Source organism: Poecilia mexicana, unplaced genomic scaffold (assembly GCF_051168715.1).
Source record: "Poecilia mexicana isolate PSO_F unplaced genomic scaffold, ASM5116871v1 scaffold_2, whole genome shotgun sequence".
In the NCBI taxonomy this organism is placed as follows: Eukaryota; Metazoa; Chordata; class Actinopteri; order Cyprinodontiformes; family Poeciliidae; genus Poecilia; species Poecilia mexicana.
In genome coordinates this window covers 9,161,134-9,179,024 of record NW_028263371.1, presented here as the reverse complement: position 1 = coordinate 9,179,024, position 17,891 = coordinate 9,161,134, and the positions used below count along the sequence as shown (strand labels likewise).

At 41.5% G+C, this 17,891-nt stretch overlaps 3 protein-coding genes across 3 annotated transcripts; 1 reads left to right on the top strand and 2 right to left on the bottom strand.

Annotated features, from left to right (window-relative positions):
• Nucleotides 1-3,097: 3,097 nt before the first annotated feature.
• Nucleotides 3,098-7,168, bottom strand: kctd12.1 (potassium channel tetramerisation domain containing 12.1). Its single transcript, XM_015003662.2, has one exon. The coding sequence runs from the start codon at nt 5,709-5,711 to the stop codon at nt 4,851-4,853; it is 861 nt and encodes a 286-aa protein (XP_014859148.1). The 5' UTR covers nt 5,712-7,168; the 3' UTR covers nt 3,098-4,850.
• Nucleotides 7,169-10,135: 2,967 nt separating this feature from the next.
• acod1 (aconitate decarboxylase 1) lies at nt 10,136-14,542 on the top strand. Its single transcript, XM_015003611.2, has 5 exons — nt 10,136-10,257; nt 10,412-10,573; nt 10,739-10,828; nt 11,036-11,235; nt 13,011-14,542. Exons 1-5 carry the CDS (start codon nt 10,246-10,248, stop codon nt 13,969-13,971), a joined length of 1,425 nt encoding a protein of 474 aa, XP_014859097.1. The 5' UTR covers nt 10,136-10,245; the 3' UTR covers nt 13,972-14,542.
• Nucleotides 14,543-14,547: 5 nt separating this feature from the next.
• Nucleotides 14,548-17,471, bottom strand: LOC106927822 (glutamine amidotransferase-like class 1 domain-containing protein 3, mitochondrial). Its single transcript, XM_015003650.2, has 4 exons — nt 17,241-17,471; nt 16,135-16,306; nt 15,817-16,015; nt 14,548-14,994 (listed from the first exon to the last, which is right to left on the bottom strand). The coding sequence occupies exons 1-4, from the start codon at nt 17,436-17,438 to the stop codon at nt 14,799-14,801; spliced, it is 765 nt and encodes a 254-aa protein (XP_014859136.2). The 5' UTR covers nt 17,439-17,471; the 3' UTR covers nt 14,548-14,798.
• Between the last annotated feature and the right edge of the window lie 420 nt (nt 17,472-17,891).

The window sequence follows — 17,891 nt, the reverse complement described above, 5'->3', positions numbered from 1 at the left end:
ACAATAATTTGTGGAACACCATGAAATGCAAAAAAAAAAATCTCAAGGGATATTATCTTTTTTCCTGCTGAAGTTCAAGCAAAGTTTCTAATACTTTTCTAATTATTGTCCACCCTGCCTGTCGAGTCTGATTAGGTTAACGCCAACGTCTTTCTCGGTTTGCCGTGTCAAACTCTTTCCATATTTAACGATGGATTAAACATTGTTCTGTGAGATGTTCAGAGCTCCCTTCCTCAACCAGCGTATTATAATAATAATCAATGTTTTAGTTTCCAAGTCACGCTTCTTAATATAGTTTAGAAATAAATGCAGTGTCTCAAACTATTTCAACATTTACTTCATGGGTGATTTATCACCGCAGCACGGCAACGCAGGGCATTTTTTTGGTGTCTCTAGTTAAAGTAGTTTCTTGAGAGTTTAGAGAAATAAAAATTTATATGAGCAGAAAAAAGTAATAAAAAAAAAAGACCTAAATAAACTGATCAAGTTTAAAATGCTATGCAGGTGCCACACAATGACATCACAGATACACTATGCTTCAATAAATTCTCAAATTTTATTTTATTGACAGAACTGATGAATGAACAAGAACTAGCTCTAATGTTGTGATGGGGAATTTAGTACAGAATGTTTAGGTGGTGGATTATGAATCTACAAAAAACATGTCATCTTAAAATTACAAAATTAGAAGTAGTTCTTATTCAGGTTGACCTTGCATAGCGTATTCACGCTGGCCACCAGAAGTCCTTCGCTTTGTGTTTGGGAGATTCTGGGGCTTTGGACTTACCTTAGCTGGCTACTCACACAGGGTAGTATCCTGGACACTGATTATTAGAGCAAATCGTTCATGTATGATTCATATAAAGCTTTGAGAAATGCTCTTGACCTTTTCTAACAATCTCTTTGAACAACTCTCAGCTCCAACAGGCCAATTATGTCACCAAGTCTGTGGACTTGGTAACATTTGTCGAGAGAGGTCTCGCCTGCCGCGACTGATTCCAAAGACGCATATATAAAGATTTCATCCGTCGTTTCAATCACACAGGCTATACTTGTTTCTTTCCTTTTTCTTCCCATTTCACAATCAGTAACAACATGCATGAATCTAAGGTGCAATGGAAATCACGCTCTATGGCTGAAATATGAAGCAAGTACAGCGGGACTGAATTTGCATGTGCCGCGACAGCTTGAACAATTTGTTCAGTTGTGAATGATAGTTCCCTGCACATGTTCAATTGGGTCCCAATCCACAGTCTCAGAGGAGACGAGTGTCACAGCGGCTGAGGTGCTCATAATATTTCATGAGTAAACATGGCCATGAGTCAGTTGTTTGCACGCAGAAGTCGATGATGGACTGGTGACTAATCGAGGGTGTTTCCAAGGAATAAATGTCGTGTAAAAGAGGCCAGTTCTAATAAATGGCAATGCTGTCCATTGTCTTGTGTGTCTCTGATGCTAAGAAAAAAAAAGAAAGGATTAAAACTAGTTATTTATTTTTGAAGCATGAGCATTTCTCAAAGTAATACCTAGATTTTGTATAGGGAAGGGTTGTGAGAGTATACCTTATAATGTGCTTTTTTGTACACCGATATGTGTCTGCTAGCTCTCCGAGACTGATTTTTAAACGTAAGAACTGGGTACACAAGTTTGTTTGTTTTGTTTTTTTTATTTTAGATTTTCCTCTAAGTCCACAGGGTCACATTTTCTACGTACAGAGTCAAATATATCAATGAATCCCCAGTGATATTTCATTAAATGTTTCTCAGCAAATTGCAACTCAAGCTCTTCTGGTGGAGCACCTAGTTTCAAAGCACCAGACCCACCCAACGTATCAGACTTAAGTGAAAGAAATTTCTACAGGAAGAGTTTAGGACCTGCAAAATCCCCAACTTACCATGAATGGAAAACTACTACACCACCAGTGTCACTGTCTGATGAAGACAGTTTCACATTGCCATGTTGTGAGTGTGTACCAATCAAGAAAAAAAAAGAGTCTGCTCCAAACTCAACTCTTTCAGGCTAGATTGAAACTTGCAGGCACCAACAAGGATCTGGCAAATGTCTTCTCTGGAAAGCCATTTGGATGATTTTGCCACACTGACACAAGGCATGTTTGAAGGAGTCAGTGGGAGGCTTTCAGACCGTAGAGCACTGCACCAGCTCTTCTTTTACAAATTTTGAATTATGAAATTGCCTAAGGGTATAACGATTTTTGACCTAAAGTAAGGCTAAGCCAATACTGAGCTGCTGAATCTCACTAAATAAATTTTAGTACGGAAACCTGTTGCTTTTGTTGTGGTTGTTGAGATGCCGACCACGTTGCTTTTATCAAATGTGCAAAACATAAATTTAGAATGAAAATACAGTGTAGAGATTAAAAATGTAAATATTACTGAATTCACACAATTTCTACATGGTGGCTGAGGAAGACCTACAGTCTTTTTTAAATGATTTAGCCAAGAGATCATCTCTGCCGAGCCCCAAAGAGGGCCTGCTGTTCGTTCTCTAATCCCAGCCACATTTTGAAGGTGTAACAATCCATTTTCTGAGTCCGTTTCAAGCGAGAGCTGGCTGCGCTCTGGCCAGTCACTGACTCTCCATTCGTCCACAATCGCTGGCAGACGGCACCCTCCTATTTGTGTGCAGCTGGACCCTTTCATTATTTACACTTGAAATGATAATGGCATCATGTGTGCGCAGCTGCATTATTTGCATCCACACGCCACGCTGCCGAATTCGTGTGACAAAATAGGAGCGGCGCATCCTCCTGCAACATTTAAATGCTAACAACATTCAGATGTGGAGGCTTTCTTCTCGTGCGGTTGAAAAGAAAACGGAGCACATCCAAGAAGCCAAACATGAAAGAGAGGAAAATGTTCAATGTTAGGCCTTTAGGGTTTTCGAAAAGTGAAACAAATTTTCCCAGCGCCGTGCAGGGCTGAGATTTCCGGACAGGGCATGTCTCTTTTTTTGAGGCTGACTCTTTAATTCCCTGTGGAGTAGGGGTTTGAAATGAAGGGGGGGAGGGAGGGAGGTAAAATCCCACTAATTTTAACAGATAGTGCAGATTATAAGAGGAACATGATTGGCAAAGAGCTTGGAGTAAAAGAGAAGAAGGCTTTATTTAGGTCTGAACACTGTAACAAATATAGCAGACATTCCACGTACACATTTACGGTCACTGCAGCGGTAGAAACTGCTAGAAGACACTACAAAACTTGGGCAAACAAGTCAACCTTGAATGTACATTGACACCGAATATTAATCTCCGCCTGTCAGCTCTCCTGGACATCAATCAGTTCAGCATTAAATCAGCTGAGACTATATGGCGATGAAGACGATGGCGGTTGCTTGTGCCATGCCGTGCAGCACAAACGCCAGGGCGCCTCCAGAAAGTTTTCGAAAGACTGCAGGGATGGTTGCATGTCATTTCTTCCAAGTCCTTGTCAAGTATCAAGTCTTTAAGGAGCAGGTCTGAGTCAAGTCTCAGGTTACTGAGGACCAAGACAAAACACAACGGGGGCAAGTCCAAATTAAGTCTCGAGTTTACAAGAAGCAAGTCCAAATCATGCCTCAAGCTACAAAGGACTAAGTCTAAGTCAAAAGCTGTTGTTTTTCAGGAGCGATTTCAAATTAATGTCTAGTCTTGAGGGACAAGTCCAAGTCAAGCCTCAAGGGTTAACGATTAGAGGAGGTTCCCCACGTTACAATCCACGTCACTGAGTTCAATACCTGGTCATTGGCTGCATGGCTACCCGTTTCTCTCTGGCCTCTTTCCCATCTTCTGTCAACAAAGGCCACTAATGCCACACACACAAAAAAACCCATGTGTCAAATCTTTTGCCATAAGTCTAATCTCGTTAATCTTTAAGTCCAAGTCAAGTTGCTATGGGGTAAGTCAAAGTGTCAAGTTGCTTGCCTCAAGTCCAAGATGAATCTTAATTATCCATTGACTCGTTCAACATTTTCACACCAGATGCATCTCATCTAATTGAAACACACAAAGATTTGTAATCTTTACATTTTTTAAAAGATTCAATTCAACATGTAAGAAAAAATATTAAATACTGTTGTATTATTTATATATTTAAAAGAAATTAAAATGGCAACATATTTACCTAAATAAGCAGTTATGTTCTATGAAAAATAGCAGAGAAAGATTAACATGATTTAACATTGAATTTCTGCACTAAATAAGTTAATAACTGTTGATCCCCTTGCTTGAAATGCTCTAGCTCGTTATGGTGTGTTATGTTGGGTTTGGAGGGCTTTCTTCTTACTTTGAGTGGGATTATTTAAAAAAAGAAGAAAAAAATAGTAGGAAACCCTCTTAAAAGCTTTGCTGTCAGGTCTAAACCATAATTTCCCATTTATGGAACAAATAACAAAACAAAGAAATTTGTTCATCTCTGTTTAAATGTTACAACTTGTGCTTTTCATTTTTGAAGAATCAGGAGTGCCTTTGTCTAAGTTAAGGCCTGACATCATGTCACACAGAGTTTAGGTGAGAAACTAAAAACCCCACATGTTGTTTGGACACTGGAAAATGAACATTTTTAAGGATGACCACTTCCCCTCTCCCCCCTCCCATACTTTGGAGGCGCAACTGCTCATGTGATGCTCAATTAACAAACTCATATTGATTTTCTCCGTGAAATTCAGTTAGAACCGTGTCTAGAATCTATTTCCGAACCGAGTAATCAGTTTTCTCTCTGCCACTCGTTCCCTACCATTCAGAACAAGAACTTTTGAAAAAGACAGTCCTTTCTAGATTTTGTTTTGCTATGTACATTTTTTTTGTTTGTTTGTTTGTTTGTTTGTTTTTTTACATCGAAATGGCACGAATGAGCTTATTCCCGACAGAAGACATATTCAGTGTAGCTTGTCCAGATCTTGTCCTCGTTTGGATCGTTGCTGGTGTAGGCGCAGGTACCCGTGGAGCTGCAGGCCACCATGTGAAAGCCCGCCTCTGTCAGCTTGTCAAACGCCTGCTCCAGAAAATTATACTTCAGGTAGTAGCGGGAGGTGTACCTCTCCGGGGGCCTATCCGGGTCCCTGCTCTCGTTCAGCGTCTCTCCGAACACCTCTTTGGCCAGAGAGGTCTTCCCGCACACGGTGATGCGCGCCACCCTCCGGAACTTGGCGTCGGTCTGGATGTCCCTACCAATCGTGTAGGAGCCGCGGTATCCTACGGTGATGTACCCGGACTTTCTGGAGTCCAGAGACGGTGAGCGCATGGCCCCGCTGGCGGACAGGGCGCGCAACGGCTCCCCGGAGGAGGAGCAGCACTGCGCGCCGTCCTCCGTGTCGCTCTGGATGATCTCCTCGCTGATCGAGTTGTCCTTACTCACCCGCGGGCTGAGGCGCTTAGCCAGGTCCCGCAGCAAGAAAAAGTCAGCCTCCCTCTGCAGGCGGCTCTTCTCCGGGAAGTAGTCCGGGAGGACCAAATTCAGGTCTCTCAGGTAGTCGAGGATGTATCGGAACAGGAAGCCGTCCCTGTCCAAGAAGAAGCGCCCCTTGCTGTCTCTCGCCAGCTCCTTGGGGGACTTCTTGCTGAACATGTTCCACAGGAGCGAGTCCGGCACGGCGATCAGAGTTTTGTGCCTGGTCACGTACACCTGCCCGCCGACGTTCAGCTCGATGATCTCTGAAAACGGGGAGCCCGAGTCCCCGCAGCCGGACGCGGCGCGCTCCGTGTCGGCCAGTGCCATGTTCTCCGAGCCGCTCTGCGCTGCAGCAGGAGGATCAGTGGGAAGGAACAACGAGGTGCCAGCGGCGGCAGCCTGCTTATGAAGACTGGGCTTACCATGTGCGTGTGTGCGCGTACTCACAGGGGTGACTGATAAATTAACATTTAACTGTTGAGATGCTGCCGTGAGGGGCGCCTCTGCAGCTTCCTACTCCCGTTTTCTCGCTCGCCTCTCACACGCAAATACAAATACAGACCGACAAGGATGGAGAGGAGAGGATGAACGCAAATGGTATCCTCAGGTTTCAGGGGCGTTACTTCAGAGAGACACGGAGGGGCATTTCCCACTCCTTAAATTTTAAATAGAATATTACAAAAAAAAAAAAAACTGTTAATTTATAAGTTATATAAATTCATTCACACAAAGTGGTGGATTTCAAGTACAAGCTGATACGTCAGTCTTATCCTCAGAAAAGTCATTTTCTCATATGAACTGGCTGTTCGCACACAGGGAGCTGTTTTCACACGTTAACAGAAGGTTAAGTGGAAGGAGAAATTCTTTCCACACAACAACCAGAAAAAAAATCTGAAGCAAATACGGCATTCGAGAGTTTATGGACAAATCAAATCACATGCACTGCAGCAGCTTGACTCAACTTCAACGTCAGGGGCCATCTGATCTGACTGAGGAGGAAAAGATGGAATTACTGCTCGGTGCTGCAAAGTCCTCTTTTTAGCTGAAAGTAAATGTTGCATCTCAATTGGAAATTAATATCCCACAGTCTGGAGGGAGTGGGGCACAGAAAGTCACAGGAGGAGTGAAGTGCCCATCCAATCCAAAGTCAGTGCAGATGATGGTGATTGGATGCAGTATAAAACATGGACATATTTTAGGTCAATTTCTAAAGTAAGAAAGGAAGAAAGAAAGAAAGAAAGAAAGAAAGAAAGAAAGAAAGAAAGAAAGAAAGAAAGAAAGAAAGAAAAAAAGAAAGAAGAAACATTTTTGTATTGCTTTTATGGATTACTGTAATTTTCTGAGAAACCAAATTTTAGGTTTTCTGTATCCGTAAGTCATACTTATCAAAGTTAGGGGAAAAATACATTAATTACACCACTATGACTTACACTTCTTAAACTGGATAAGTTAGATAAATTAATGTTCCATCTGTATATTGATAATATATCTTAATATGAATTTCAGAAAGGAGAGTACAAGATCCAAGAAGTTGTTCTAAGACGTTTATTTATTTGATTTGATTTGATTTGATTTTTTATGCATTTTTCGGTCTGTCGCTCGCTCATGGCTTCACCCTTTCCGCTCCTTAAGTATCACAGCATGAAACTCCTGAACGCTCTCATGGCTCATTATGGTTCTCTTTTATGTCCGAGCCTCTCTTGATTATCTGAATAATCCAAGAAATGTCCAGAATCATTCCAACTGATATTTGTTACTCTAAGGCATCGGACATGAAACAAGGAAAGAGCGACACCTATTGTCCTGGAGATGGAAATGCAGCCACTGAACACAAATCCCAGTTCTTAAGAGCGGAGAAGCAAAACCAGGAAATGAAGGGAGGGCTTTCATCTCAGAAAAAACACAAATATATTATTATTCTTATTATATATCTATTATCTATAATATATATAATTTATTTGCACACAGTGATTTTTTTTTTCCTGTTCATAATTGGTTGTTGCAAAATAATTGAACACATTTTACGTTTCTTCCTCTAAGAGTGACCAGTTATATAGTCAAAAATTTCATATGTTCCTTGTCTCTGTTCCCTGTAGCAATAGCTGCGGTTTCACGTTGCACAATATGCTCAAATAAAGGCATTTAAAGGATCAGAATCAGACCTTTTATAGATAGAAGTGTAGTTTCCCTGGGACAGGGAGAAAGGAAGCATGTATACCATGCCAATGAATTTGTTCTGCAAAATGATATTTAACGTGAGACAGGAAAAGGAAATGCATAAGATTTAGCTGAGGTTTGAAACCAGAGGAAGTCTTTGAGGAAGTTGTGGGACTGGATTGCTCAAAAGTGAAATAAAAATCCCTGCAAGCAGAGGACTGATGGCATGCTATCGTCAAACTGAATTTTCTCAGGTGTATTCAAGGCATAGAGGTAATAAATGACAATCTGAGCAGACCTTGGTTAGTCATTATGACAAACTCTATTTGGGACTCTTGTATTAAGACGGAGTTAGAATGAAACCACAAAGCCAACTGTAAATAAAATATGTTTAGAAGATAAAGTGAGAAAATTTAAAATCTTGAATGCTTCCTTGCTGTGTCCCTGTGTTACAATTTGTATGGAAAACATAAATAATAATATTTTATTTATTTATTTTTTTTTACTTCTAGGAAATCTTCACAGGATGCTGTTTTCAATAATTGGGTGTTGCTGTTTTGAAACCATAACTTGTCATTTTTAAAGTTGCGTAATTTTCCTGTGCTTGATGTTAATTATACACTGAGTGCAGAAAATATCCACACGCCCCATTCATTAACGTCACATAACGAAAACTTTTAATATTGTCCCTTTTTTTATGAGCAGTTGTCTATTTTTCTAATTTCTTCATTTCCGTTTCTATCTGTTTGAAGTCAAACAATCTTTATCAGGTGACTGCGGGTCGGTGACTGGTTTAGACTCGTGACAAATTTTTCTGTACAGAACTTCCTATTTCAAAATACTGAATTTCCATTGTCTGTGCTCTCAAAAACACAAGTATTGCGAAAAACAAGTCTTTTTATCCCAGGTTACGAGGCAGTACGGAAGGTCAAGCAGCTCTTTTTGAATCGATTAGTTCTGCATGAAAGTCAGAAATAAACATTTGATTATTGTTTTGATTACAGGTAAGCTAGAGAATTATGTAAGGATAGAATGTTAAAAAGATCATTAATGTATTTAGATACAACTGAAAACAGATGGAGGTACCAGCAACCCTCCCGACCCCACTAAGAGATAAGGGTGTAAAGAAAATGGATGGATGGAAAACAGATGGTTGAATTTATATTTCTCACTGACACACAAAAGTGTTCCTGTTTTAGGCCAGGTGGGATTAAGATATATATAACATATGTAATTTAATATTATTTATTTTCACTAAGTGGCAGACTAATTAAAAAAAAAAAATATATATATATAATTTTCTTTTTTTTTCTTTCTTTTTTTTACTTTTGCTTTATTACTTCTTTCACTTTCAGAAGTTTACATACGTTTCCTCATTTGGCACCATTCCGTTTATGCTGAATAATGTAATTCAAATGTTTTGCATAAAGACATTTCAATCTGGAGAGACTCAGACGGAGAAAGAAAGCGATTAAAACAGTTTAATGACAAAAATGAACATGAAAATAAACACAAAGTCCTTTGGCGTTCAGGCCCCAGCCTGTGATGTCGAGCTGGAACTTCGATAAGCTCGATGAACATTCCTGATGCTGCATGGGAATGTAATCCCCCCGGGGCCTGTACTGGTGGCGGCGGTCGAAGAAGGATGTGAGCCAGGAGCAGAAGGTGGAGATGGGACAAAGGTGGGTTGATCGCAGCTGGCAAAGCGGAGGAGGCCGTGGCCAGGAAGTCCTTTCCTACTGGAGCTCGAATGATGATTGGCTGAAGCGAGGCTTGACCCAACGCTGATAGGTCCAGGGTGAAGAGAGGGAGGCGCTGATTGATGAGGCACGTGAGGCTAGAGAGCCTTCCAGATTGAACTTTTGTCAAGACTCCATTTCACAACAGTTTGTTGGGAGTTTTGACCTTTTCCTTCCGTCAGAACTGGTGTGACTGAGTCAGATTTGTACGCTGCTTTGCTCAAATACGTACTTTCAGATATTCCCACAAACTCTCCATATGACTGAGATGAGGGCTTTGTGATGACCTTGTTGTCCTTGAGTCATTATGCAACTAATTTGGTTGTTCAATTAGTGTCGCCGTCCATTTGGAAGACTTCCCCCCCAAGTTTTAACTTCCTGGCTGATATTTCACCTATTATTTCAATATTTCCTCATTATGTTCTTTCCTTGTCATGCCCTCTAAAGTGTGAAGTCCAAGTTGTCTCTTCTTCAGCAAACACCCCCACAACATGATGCTGCCACCCTCGTACATGACTGTAGCAGATGATGTCCTCAGTCTTGCAAGTTTCCCCTTTTTTCTTCTAAATGTAACGATCATGGCCAGTTTTAGATTCCTCTGCCCACACAACTTGTCTCCAAGTGTTATATTATTATATCCAGAATTGAACATGTCATTTAAGAAGATGATGTTGACACTAAAACAAAAGTAAAGTTTACAAAAGTAAACTTTACTTTGTAAAGTAAAAGTACTTTACAAAAGTAAAAAGTAAAAGTAAAACAACTAGCAGCACATTTCCCAAAACAGTCAACAGAATCAAGGATAAGGAAACATTCAGTCATTGTGAAAGTACACACTTCTCATCAAGGGTGGATTGAAGCCACTTTGGAAATTTGGCCAACCGGCCCTCACGCAGGCGAGCTAACTATAAAAGACGAGGACTCCCACATGTTCTGTCACTTCAGCGCCTGGTTGAGTACGAACAATGCTGAGGAAGGTATCGCAGATTTCTTACACTCCGGATTTGCATTTTCTCAGCATTTTCTCTGCAATACTTTCTCAGCTTTTTATGTGTTTTGCTGTATTTATTAAGCTTGTTTGTTCTCAAGCAGCTGTGTTTTTTTTTTGTTCGTTTGTTTTTACTTCTCCAGGGTGTTACTGAGAGCTTCGGAGCTGCTATCCATGCCCTGGGTGCCTCTCAGCTGACAGATGGTGTGATTAACAGGAGCAAAAGGATGATGCTGGACACCCTGGGTGTTGGGCTGTTGGGAACCCGGACAGCTGTCTTCAACAAGGTTCTTAAGTACAGCCAGGTAAGCCGAGACGAGTCAAATCATCCGTTTTCCTAACGTGAGCTACATTTACCTAAGTCCTGCTCTTCCTCACTTGACCTCTTAATGCTGAGATTCTGAGTAAAATCTGAAAGCGAGCGCCGCTGCTCACTAAAGATCACTTTTCATCCATTGGTCTGATTGCAGATGTTCACATCTGAGCACAGAAGCAGCATTTGGGGAAGATCAGACAGAACGCTGCCTCCTTGTTATGCCGCGCTCGTCAACGGCATCGCAGTAAGTTTCGACGCAGAAATGCACCACAATAGAAAGTGAACACTCCACATTTTATCACGTTCCAATCACAGCTTTTGCAACTGGTTTGTATTATTGTGCTGGTAAAATCTCAACAAAACATATTAAAGTTGCGAACTACTCGTGCAAAATTTTGTGCGTCGTACGATTTGTCTCTCTTTTGACCTTTGGTGACCCCTGTGAGTCAAGGTTCACTCCATGGACTTTGATGACACTTGGCATCCAGCGACTCATCCTTCTGGAGCCGTTCTGCCGGCTCTGCTGGCCCTGGCCGAGACGCTGCCCAGCCGGCCTTCTGGTCTGGACTTGCTGCTGGCGTTCAACGTTGGCATCGAGGTGCAAGGCAGGCTGATGAGATTCTCCAGGGAGGCTTACAATATCCCCGAAAGGTGGGAAACGTTTGGCATTATCTGAAACCATTAAGATTACTTTCAGATTATTCTCACACAGTTGTAAGTGGATGAATCCCTGAAGACATGTGAGCCTTAAAAGGCTTGTACACCAGTTATAAAAAAAAAAAACTGAGTCATAGAAAGTGTATCAATAGTGCAGGAAGTTTTTTTTATTATTACATTATAGTTTTGTTCACCAGGGATTACAAAACTGCATGTTTTTGAAACAATTCAATTTTTTTCCGATTTTGTCATGTTGAAGCCATAACTTTTAATGTAAAGTGGAAGGAAGATGATATGTTTTTTTTTTTTTGTACAAATAAAATCTGAAGTGCAGTGTTTTTATTCAGCCTTCCTGAATATGTACTTTAGACCAGTGTTTTTATACGAAGGGGCCGCCAGGGGGCGCTGGGTGGCCTCATGAAAGTTGGAGGAAAGATTGGGGGGATGCAATAATATTAATAATAATAATTTAATCTAACAACTATTTTAACTGATGTTTTCGTCATAATTTCAGTTTTGTTTTTCAATAATTAAAAAGTAAGTTAAAATAATTGATTTAAATGTGATTTCTGACACTCATTTTCTGATTAGGTGTCAGTCAAATTAACCAAGCTGCTTTGCTCCTCAAGCTGGCGTAGCAAGCAACAAATGGAAAAGTTTGTGACAAGAAAAAAGGCCAGAGAAACTGGTTATGCTGCAAATAACCATAAGAAATAAACTGTGGAAATAAAATAAAATTTGATGCGATTAGTATAACATATTACAGATTTTCTTATAATCTAAAGGGGAGACTGTAATGAAATATTATATCATCTAGAAATACAGTTAGATATTTTCTGGTAACAAAATTTTCCACCACAGTAAAGTACTCATGACCATCTACAATCAGATGGTATGAGTCTGTATTTAAGCAGAAAATAAAACATTTTAAAAGTTGATGTTTCTTTAATATATTTTGTAGCATTGTCTGTGGATTTTAAAAGGAGGCCCCTGGTCAGAGGCTAATGTGTTTTGAGGGACCATAGCAAAGAAAGGTCCTTCTTTAGACAGATTCAAGTTTTTTGTCTCTTCTTTTAAGAGACAAAATGGCTCAACTTAAGTCAGATTGGGTGAAGAAATGGAGAACATCCATTTTCAAGTTTCCTAATTTGGTTTTAGGTGTGGCCATTTAGAGAGAGAGAGAGAGAGAGAGAGAGAGAGAGAGAGAGAGAGAGAGAGAGAGAGATCAGTGTGCTTTAATCTAAAATGCTCTGGTTGTGAGTCTCAGGTTGTTATTCTGCTGGGAGATGAACCTTTGCCCTAGTCTGGAGTGTTTTGCAACTTTTTTTCTCAGTGTTTGCCGGTGTTTTTCATGTTCCTGATAAAGAAAAGCATCTCTTCTGACCCGAAGACCTTTTTACCACACAATTGCTAGATACCCTGTGTGGTTTGTGGCGAGATGCAAACAATTTCCTGCTGCTTTCTTATGAAACCTATTGTCTGTTTACTATTTCAACAATCTTCTTGTCTGGTGTTTCAGCTTTGGTTTGACATGCTGATGTGGTACAACTGCATGTTTCTACCGCTTTGTGTTAGCCCATACCGGTAAAATGCATCGTATTATGGTTGTAACTTGACAAAATATGAAAAGTTTAAAGGTTTTTAATACTTTTGCATTTAACTGTATTTGATGTATAAGCTTCTCATGAAGTTTCTACGGTTTACGAGCACAGGAAATTGTTTTATTGTCCACAAACATTCTAACTTGGCCCTTTGTTGCGAATCCTCAGGTTCCACCCTCCCAGCATAGTTGGAGTGATGGGGAGCGCCGCAGCCTCCGCCAAACTCCTCGGCCTGTCTCCTTCTCAGTGCAGTCACGCACTGGCCATCGCAGCCTCCTCTGCCGGGGCACCTTTGGCCAATGCCGCCACTCAAACCAAGCCCTTCCACATAGGGAACGCAGCTCGGAGAGGCTTAGAAGCTGCCCGGCTGGCGCAGATGGGACTGGAGGGAAACCCCTCTATGTTGGACATGGACGTCGGTTTGGGAGTTTACTACAAGGACTACAGCCCTTCCACGATGCCAGATTGTGCCTCTGGTGCCTTCAGGTGGATCCTGGAAGATCAGGATGTGGCATTCAAGCGCATCCCTGCTCACCTGGCCATGCACTGGCTGGTGGACGCAGCTCAAGCGGCCCTTGGGAAGCTCCAAGAGGCGGCCTGGAACTTTGACCTCAGCCAGATCCAAAGGGTCACCCTGAGAGTGCCTCCATCCAAGTACATTAACTGCCCCTTTCCCACCACGGAGCATCAGGCCAGGCACTCCTTCCAGTTCAACGCCTGCTCGGCCCTGCTGGACGGCAAGGTGACGGTGGCTTCCTTCGACCCGGCTCAAATTAACCGCCCCGCTCTGAAGGAGCTCCTTTCTAAGGTTGAGGTGAAGACGCCGGGGGACAACCATCCCAGCTTCGACAAGATGTACTGCGAGGTCCAGATAGAGACGGCTCAGGGAGAAAGCTGCACAGCCAGATGCAATACCTTTTACGGCCACTGGAGGAAGCCGCTGAGTCAGGAGGACCTGGTGGAGAAGTTTATAGTTAACGCTTCGTCGGTATTGTGCACGGAGGGAGTGGAGGGAGTGATTGATGTGATTGGGAACATTGAGAAGGTGCCGGAGTGCTCGGTCTTGGGCTCGTATCTGAGAATGACCAGCAACACACTCGAGCAGGTGTACAGCACAAGAATGATCTGAGTAATTTAAAGGGACAGTGTTGTGCAAAATATACTCAACGTCATGTTGTAGCGTTATTCCCTCTTCAAAAGCATACCTGAAGTGTTGCTTTGATTTTTTTCATGAATGATTGAGGAATCCCTGTGGTCTAAACAATCGCTGCCTTTTTTCACCCTGACCAACTCAGCTCCTTCAGACTAGACAGCAGCAATTAGCAAACACCTGAACTGAGCGTCTACTGAGCTAATAAAAGGAGTTACTAGCTATATGATGAGATGCTGGTAAAAACATGAACAGAGGAATGTTGTGATGATGCTAAATGTGCTGGAAAGAGCAGGAGCTTCTTAAAGAGACGGAGGCTCGATTTCAAGGCGCTAAATTGCAAAGTCTAATTTCTTTTAAGTCATGCTTTATATATACATAATTGTTTAGGTGAAGCTATGAGTTACTTGATTGTACCATAAAATGGCCTAGAAAACATAACACTGTCTCTTTAAAATAATGTATTCCATAATCTTGTAAGAAAATGTAAAATGTAAATATTTATTTTCTGATGCCGGAGTGATTTGGGTGAAATAAATTGAACTGCAAAGCAAGTTTTCTTTATTGATCCTCAGAAATTTAATCAACAATGACAGTGTTTGAATACAATGAAATAAATCTTTTTTTTTCGGTGAACCAAAAATTTCAAACATGATGCACATGTCAGAACTATCCCCAAAAAGCTAACATTTCAAGAGTATCTGTTTTTAATCAAGTTTAAATCTCCTTGTTAACTCAGCAGCTGTCTATAAAAATAACTTGGCAAATCTACACTCCGACATTCGTTTCTGGGTTCTTCTGCCGAATCAGGCCATCTTCAAGACGCCCTGCACCATGGAGCCGATCCCGTCAAAGATCTCGTGGATAGGAGCGTCGCACATGAAGGCGCAGGTGGTGACCAGCTTGTTCTTCTCGTCCACGTGGCTCTCGCCGACGCCCTTGCTGACGTGCTTGCAGCCCAGCTGGTTGATAGCGTCGGCCGTTCCCGCCGTGTCTGGATACCTGAGCAGGAAAAAAAAAAAAAGTTACTTGCTGCATGAAGCGACGGTTTAATCGTCAGACCAAACTTTTTCCTTTTTTTTTAGCTAAATACCAGAATTTTTTTTAATTTCTATAAGTTCTAAGTGCTTTAACATAAAAAGCTGTGAAAGTGATTGGTCATTACAACCATCCTTACATTTGGACTAGAACGGCAGAACCTTGTAAGCCTGAGATTAACCACTCAAGTCTGCAGAAAATGTCGGATGGATAAAGTTTCTCCTTTAGCTCAGTGAAGGAAAAAAATGAATTTATGCTGCAGAAAACAACCCACAAGATCTTCCATAATGGAACCTCTTGGTCCTCTAGTCTCTTCTTTCATCAGCAATATTTTCTATCTCAACTCCACCTTCACCTCAGATGTTCTGATCACTTCTAAAAGTCTTGAAAGCTTGAGTTTCATTGTCACACAGTCAGAGGTGAAAACTGCTATGAAACGGCGTCGGTCATGAAATCCATGAGTACAACTTGATTACTGTAAATGATCGTTTGTCTGACATTGCAAAACCAACCCTGCAGCATTTGCAGGTTCCCTGAAAATGCTTCCTTCCTCGTTAACGTGAAAAATCGGCATCCTGCCAAAACTCTAATGGTCGTGCGGGCACACTGTTGTGAACGTGCAGAGGAACTTGGGGTTAGAAGAACTGCTCAATTTCTCTTTCATATGTAGTTATGAGAAAAGAGAGAATTTTTTTTTTAGCAAACCTGCAGTTTCATTAGGGATTAAGGAAAGGCATTTGCTTCATTCCGCTAATTCCCACCCGGTCTGGAGCGTTCAAGACTCACTTGCTGTCCTTCTCGATGCCGACGGTGACCTCGCAGCCCGGAAGCACCTTGGCTGCCAGGACGGGCGAGATGCAGCAGAGGCCAATGGGTTTGCCTTCACTGTGGAACGCCTGCAAAACGGCCTTCACCTCGTCGTTGACGGAGCAGTCCTTCCCCTGCACTGCCCACGTACACAGGTTCTTTGCCGCCCCAAAACCACCTGAGAAACGACAAAAAGAAAAACAGGGAGTTACAACACAGCTTTCACTTCCACCGCCCACTGTAACATCTGTCGGGAGGGAACTGCAATCAAAGAGACCGCAGCAGCGGTGGATAAACCTGGGATTATGATGGCATCATGGTCTTTGGCACTGAGCTTAGACAGATCCTGGATGTTCCCACGGGCGAGTCGTGCGCTCTCCACCAGAACGTTTCTCTTCTCCTCGGAAGGTTCACCTTTCAGGTGATTGACCACGTGCATCTGGTCGACGTTGGGAGCAAACATTTGCACCTGGAAGCGAGGAAAAACAGAGAGGAAGCCATTTTTATCAACAGAACACAACCAGCGTTGCAAACTGAAAACTATACGAGTAAAACTACGATTTTAAAAGAATAAAGGATATCAGACTTCTTGAGGAGCTTTTCAAATTTTCTTGTTTTAAAGACTGATATTTTTAACGTCCCAGCAGCCACTGAATGCAGCATTTAAACATCTGCGCTGACTGGAACACCCAGAAGAAAGAGGAAAGCCAACAATATGCAATCAATGGTTTTGGGCTTTTAAATATGGATTTGAACCATTCTTTTTCCCAGATGGAATAATTACACAGTAAAATTAAGTTTTAAAATGGGTTTATTTTCTCCAGTCTATGCAGGATAAAAAAAATATGAATGCATATTTAAAGCTACAATAACAAACACTAATATTTGAATATAAACTTTGCATCAAGTTTCAGTAAAACCTAGCTTCAGGCATAATTCTGCCTGAACACTCTTTATTAGAAACGGTAGAGGACATTTAAACTGGACTTCACTGTTATATTTGAGGTTATTCCAGATGATTAATATTTGATTATTTAATCCAATAGAAAACCAGTTTTTAGTGGACTGGAGGGACGAGCACACCCTATGGGCAGCACTGGCAGCTAGTCCCGAACGCAGTGGCACTTGTGGCAGGTGTCACACCTGCCACCGGAAGTGCCAGTAGTAGGTGCGGTGTCACGATTTGCGCTCGGCCCTGCTGCCCTAATGTCACTCAGTATTGCTGAACAGGTTATAGAGGTCAGGTCATTTTCACGCAGATCACATCAGCACTGTGTGTAATTCTGACATAATGAATCCTTCTGATTGACTTCAATATGTGGCAGAGTGACTAATTCATATTTTCGCCAACTTCACTCCTCAAACCACACAAAGATCAGATCCTGCAAATAAAGCAGACTTACAGTGGCACCTCCTCTGCTCAGATGGACCAGAACGGCCGAGGCCTCATGGATTTCACTTCCATCATAAACCCCGCAGCCCGCCAGCACCACAGCGACGCGTTTAGCCATCTGGGAGGAATAAAAGCTTTTATTCAGAGTCTGGACCGTCCTGAGAGTCAGCAAGCTGCGACTACTGTGCTGGAAAAGGCTGAGCAGCATGTCGGACGGCCCCTTTCTAACACTGCTTCCTCTTCTGTGGATTACAAGTGTTCGGGCACGTTAGCTCATTAGCGCCCTCGTGTGTTTGAACAGGAGCGTCACCACGGTACGTTTGAGAAAATATCAAAAAAGCATAATGTTTCTTGCTTTATCTAAACACAATTTTCAAAAAAAAAAAAAATTATAAGCAAGCACTAAAATAAGTTATATTCCTACTTTATTAATTTGGAAAAGACACTGAATTTAAATATAATGTGTAATAAAATACAGTTGAATTGTGCAGTGAATTTTGAATTAAGCTTAAAAAAAGTTAAGCTTGACATATAATTAAAATATTAAAATAAACTAGCATTAATTACGTTTTGGTATTGTGCAATTTCAAACTAAAACCTCCACCAGAAATTTTTTTTATTCCCTGCAGGAAAAAAAAAAGTATAGTTTTTTTTCCGTTTG

What these genes read in the sequence shown, in the direction of transcription:
- kctd12.1 (XM_015003662.2), bottom strand. Translation starts at nt 5,711, where the DNA reads ATGGCACTGGCCGACACGGAGCGCGCCGCGTCCGGCTGCGGGGACTCG.
- acod1 (XM_015003611.2), top strand. An exon ending in CGCTCGTCAACGGCATCGCA is followed by an intron (nt 10,829 to 11,035) that starts GTAAGTTTCGAC and finishes CTGTGAGTCAAG; the next exon opens with GTTCACTCCATGGACTTTGA. An exon ending in GCTTACAATATCCCCGAAAG is followed by an intron (nt 11,236 to 13,010) that starts GTGGGAAACGTT and finishes GCGAATCCTCAG; the next exon opens with GTTCCACCCTCCCAGCATAG.
- LOC106927822 (XM_015003650.2), bottom strand. Translation starts at nt 17,438, where the DNA reads ATGCTGCTCAGCCTTTTCCAGCACAGTAGTCGCAGCTTGCTGACTCTC. An exon ending in TGAGCAGAGGAGGTGCCACT is followed by an intron (nt 16,307 to 17,240) that starts GTAAGTCTGCTT and finishes CCTCGCTTCCAG; the next exon opens with GTGCAAATGTTTGCTCCCAA. An exon ending in TGATGCCATCATAATCCCAG is followed by an intron (nt 16,016 to 16,134) that starts GTTTATCCACCG and finishes GTCGTTTCTCAG; the next exon opens with GTGGTTTTGGGGCGGCAAAG.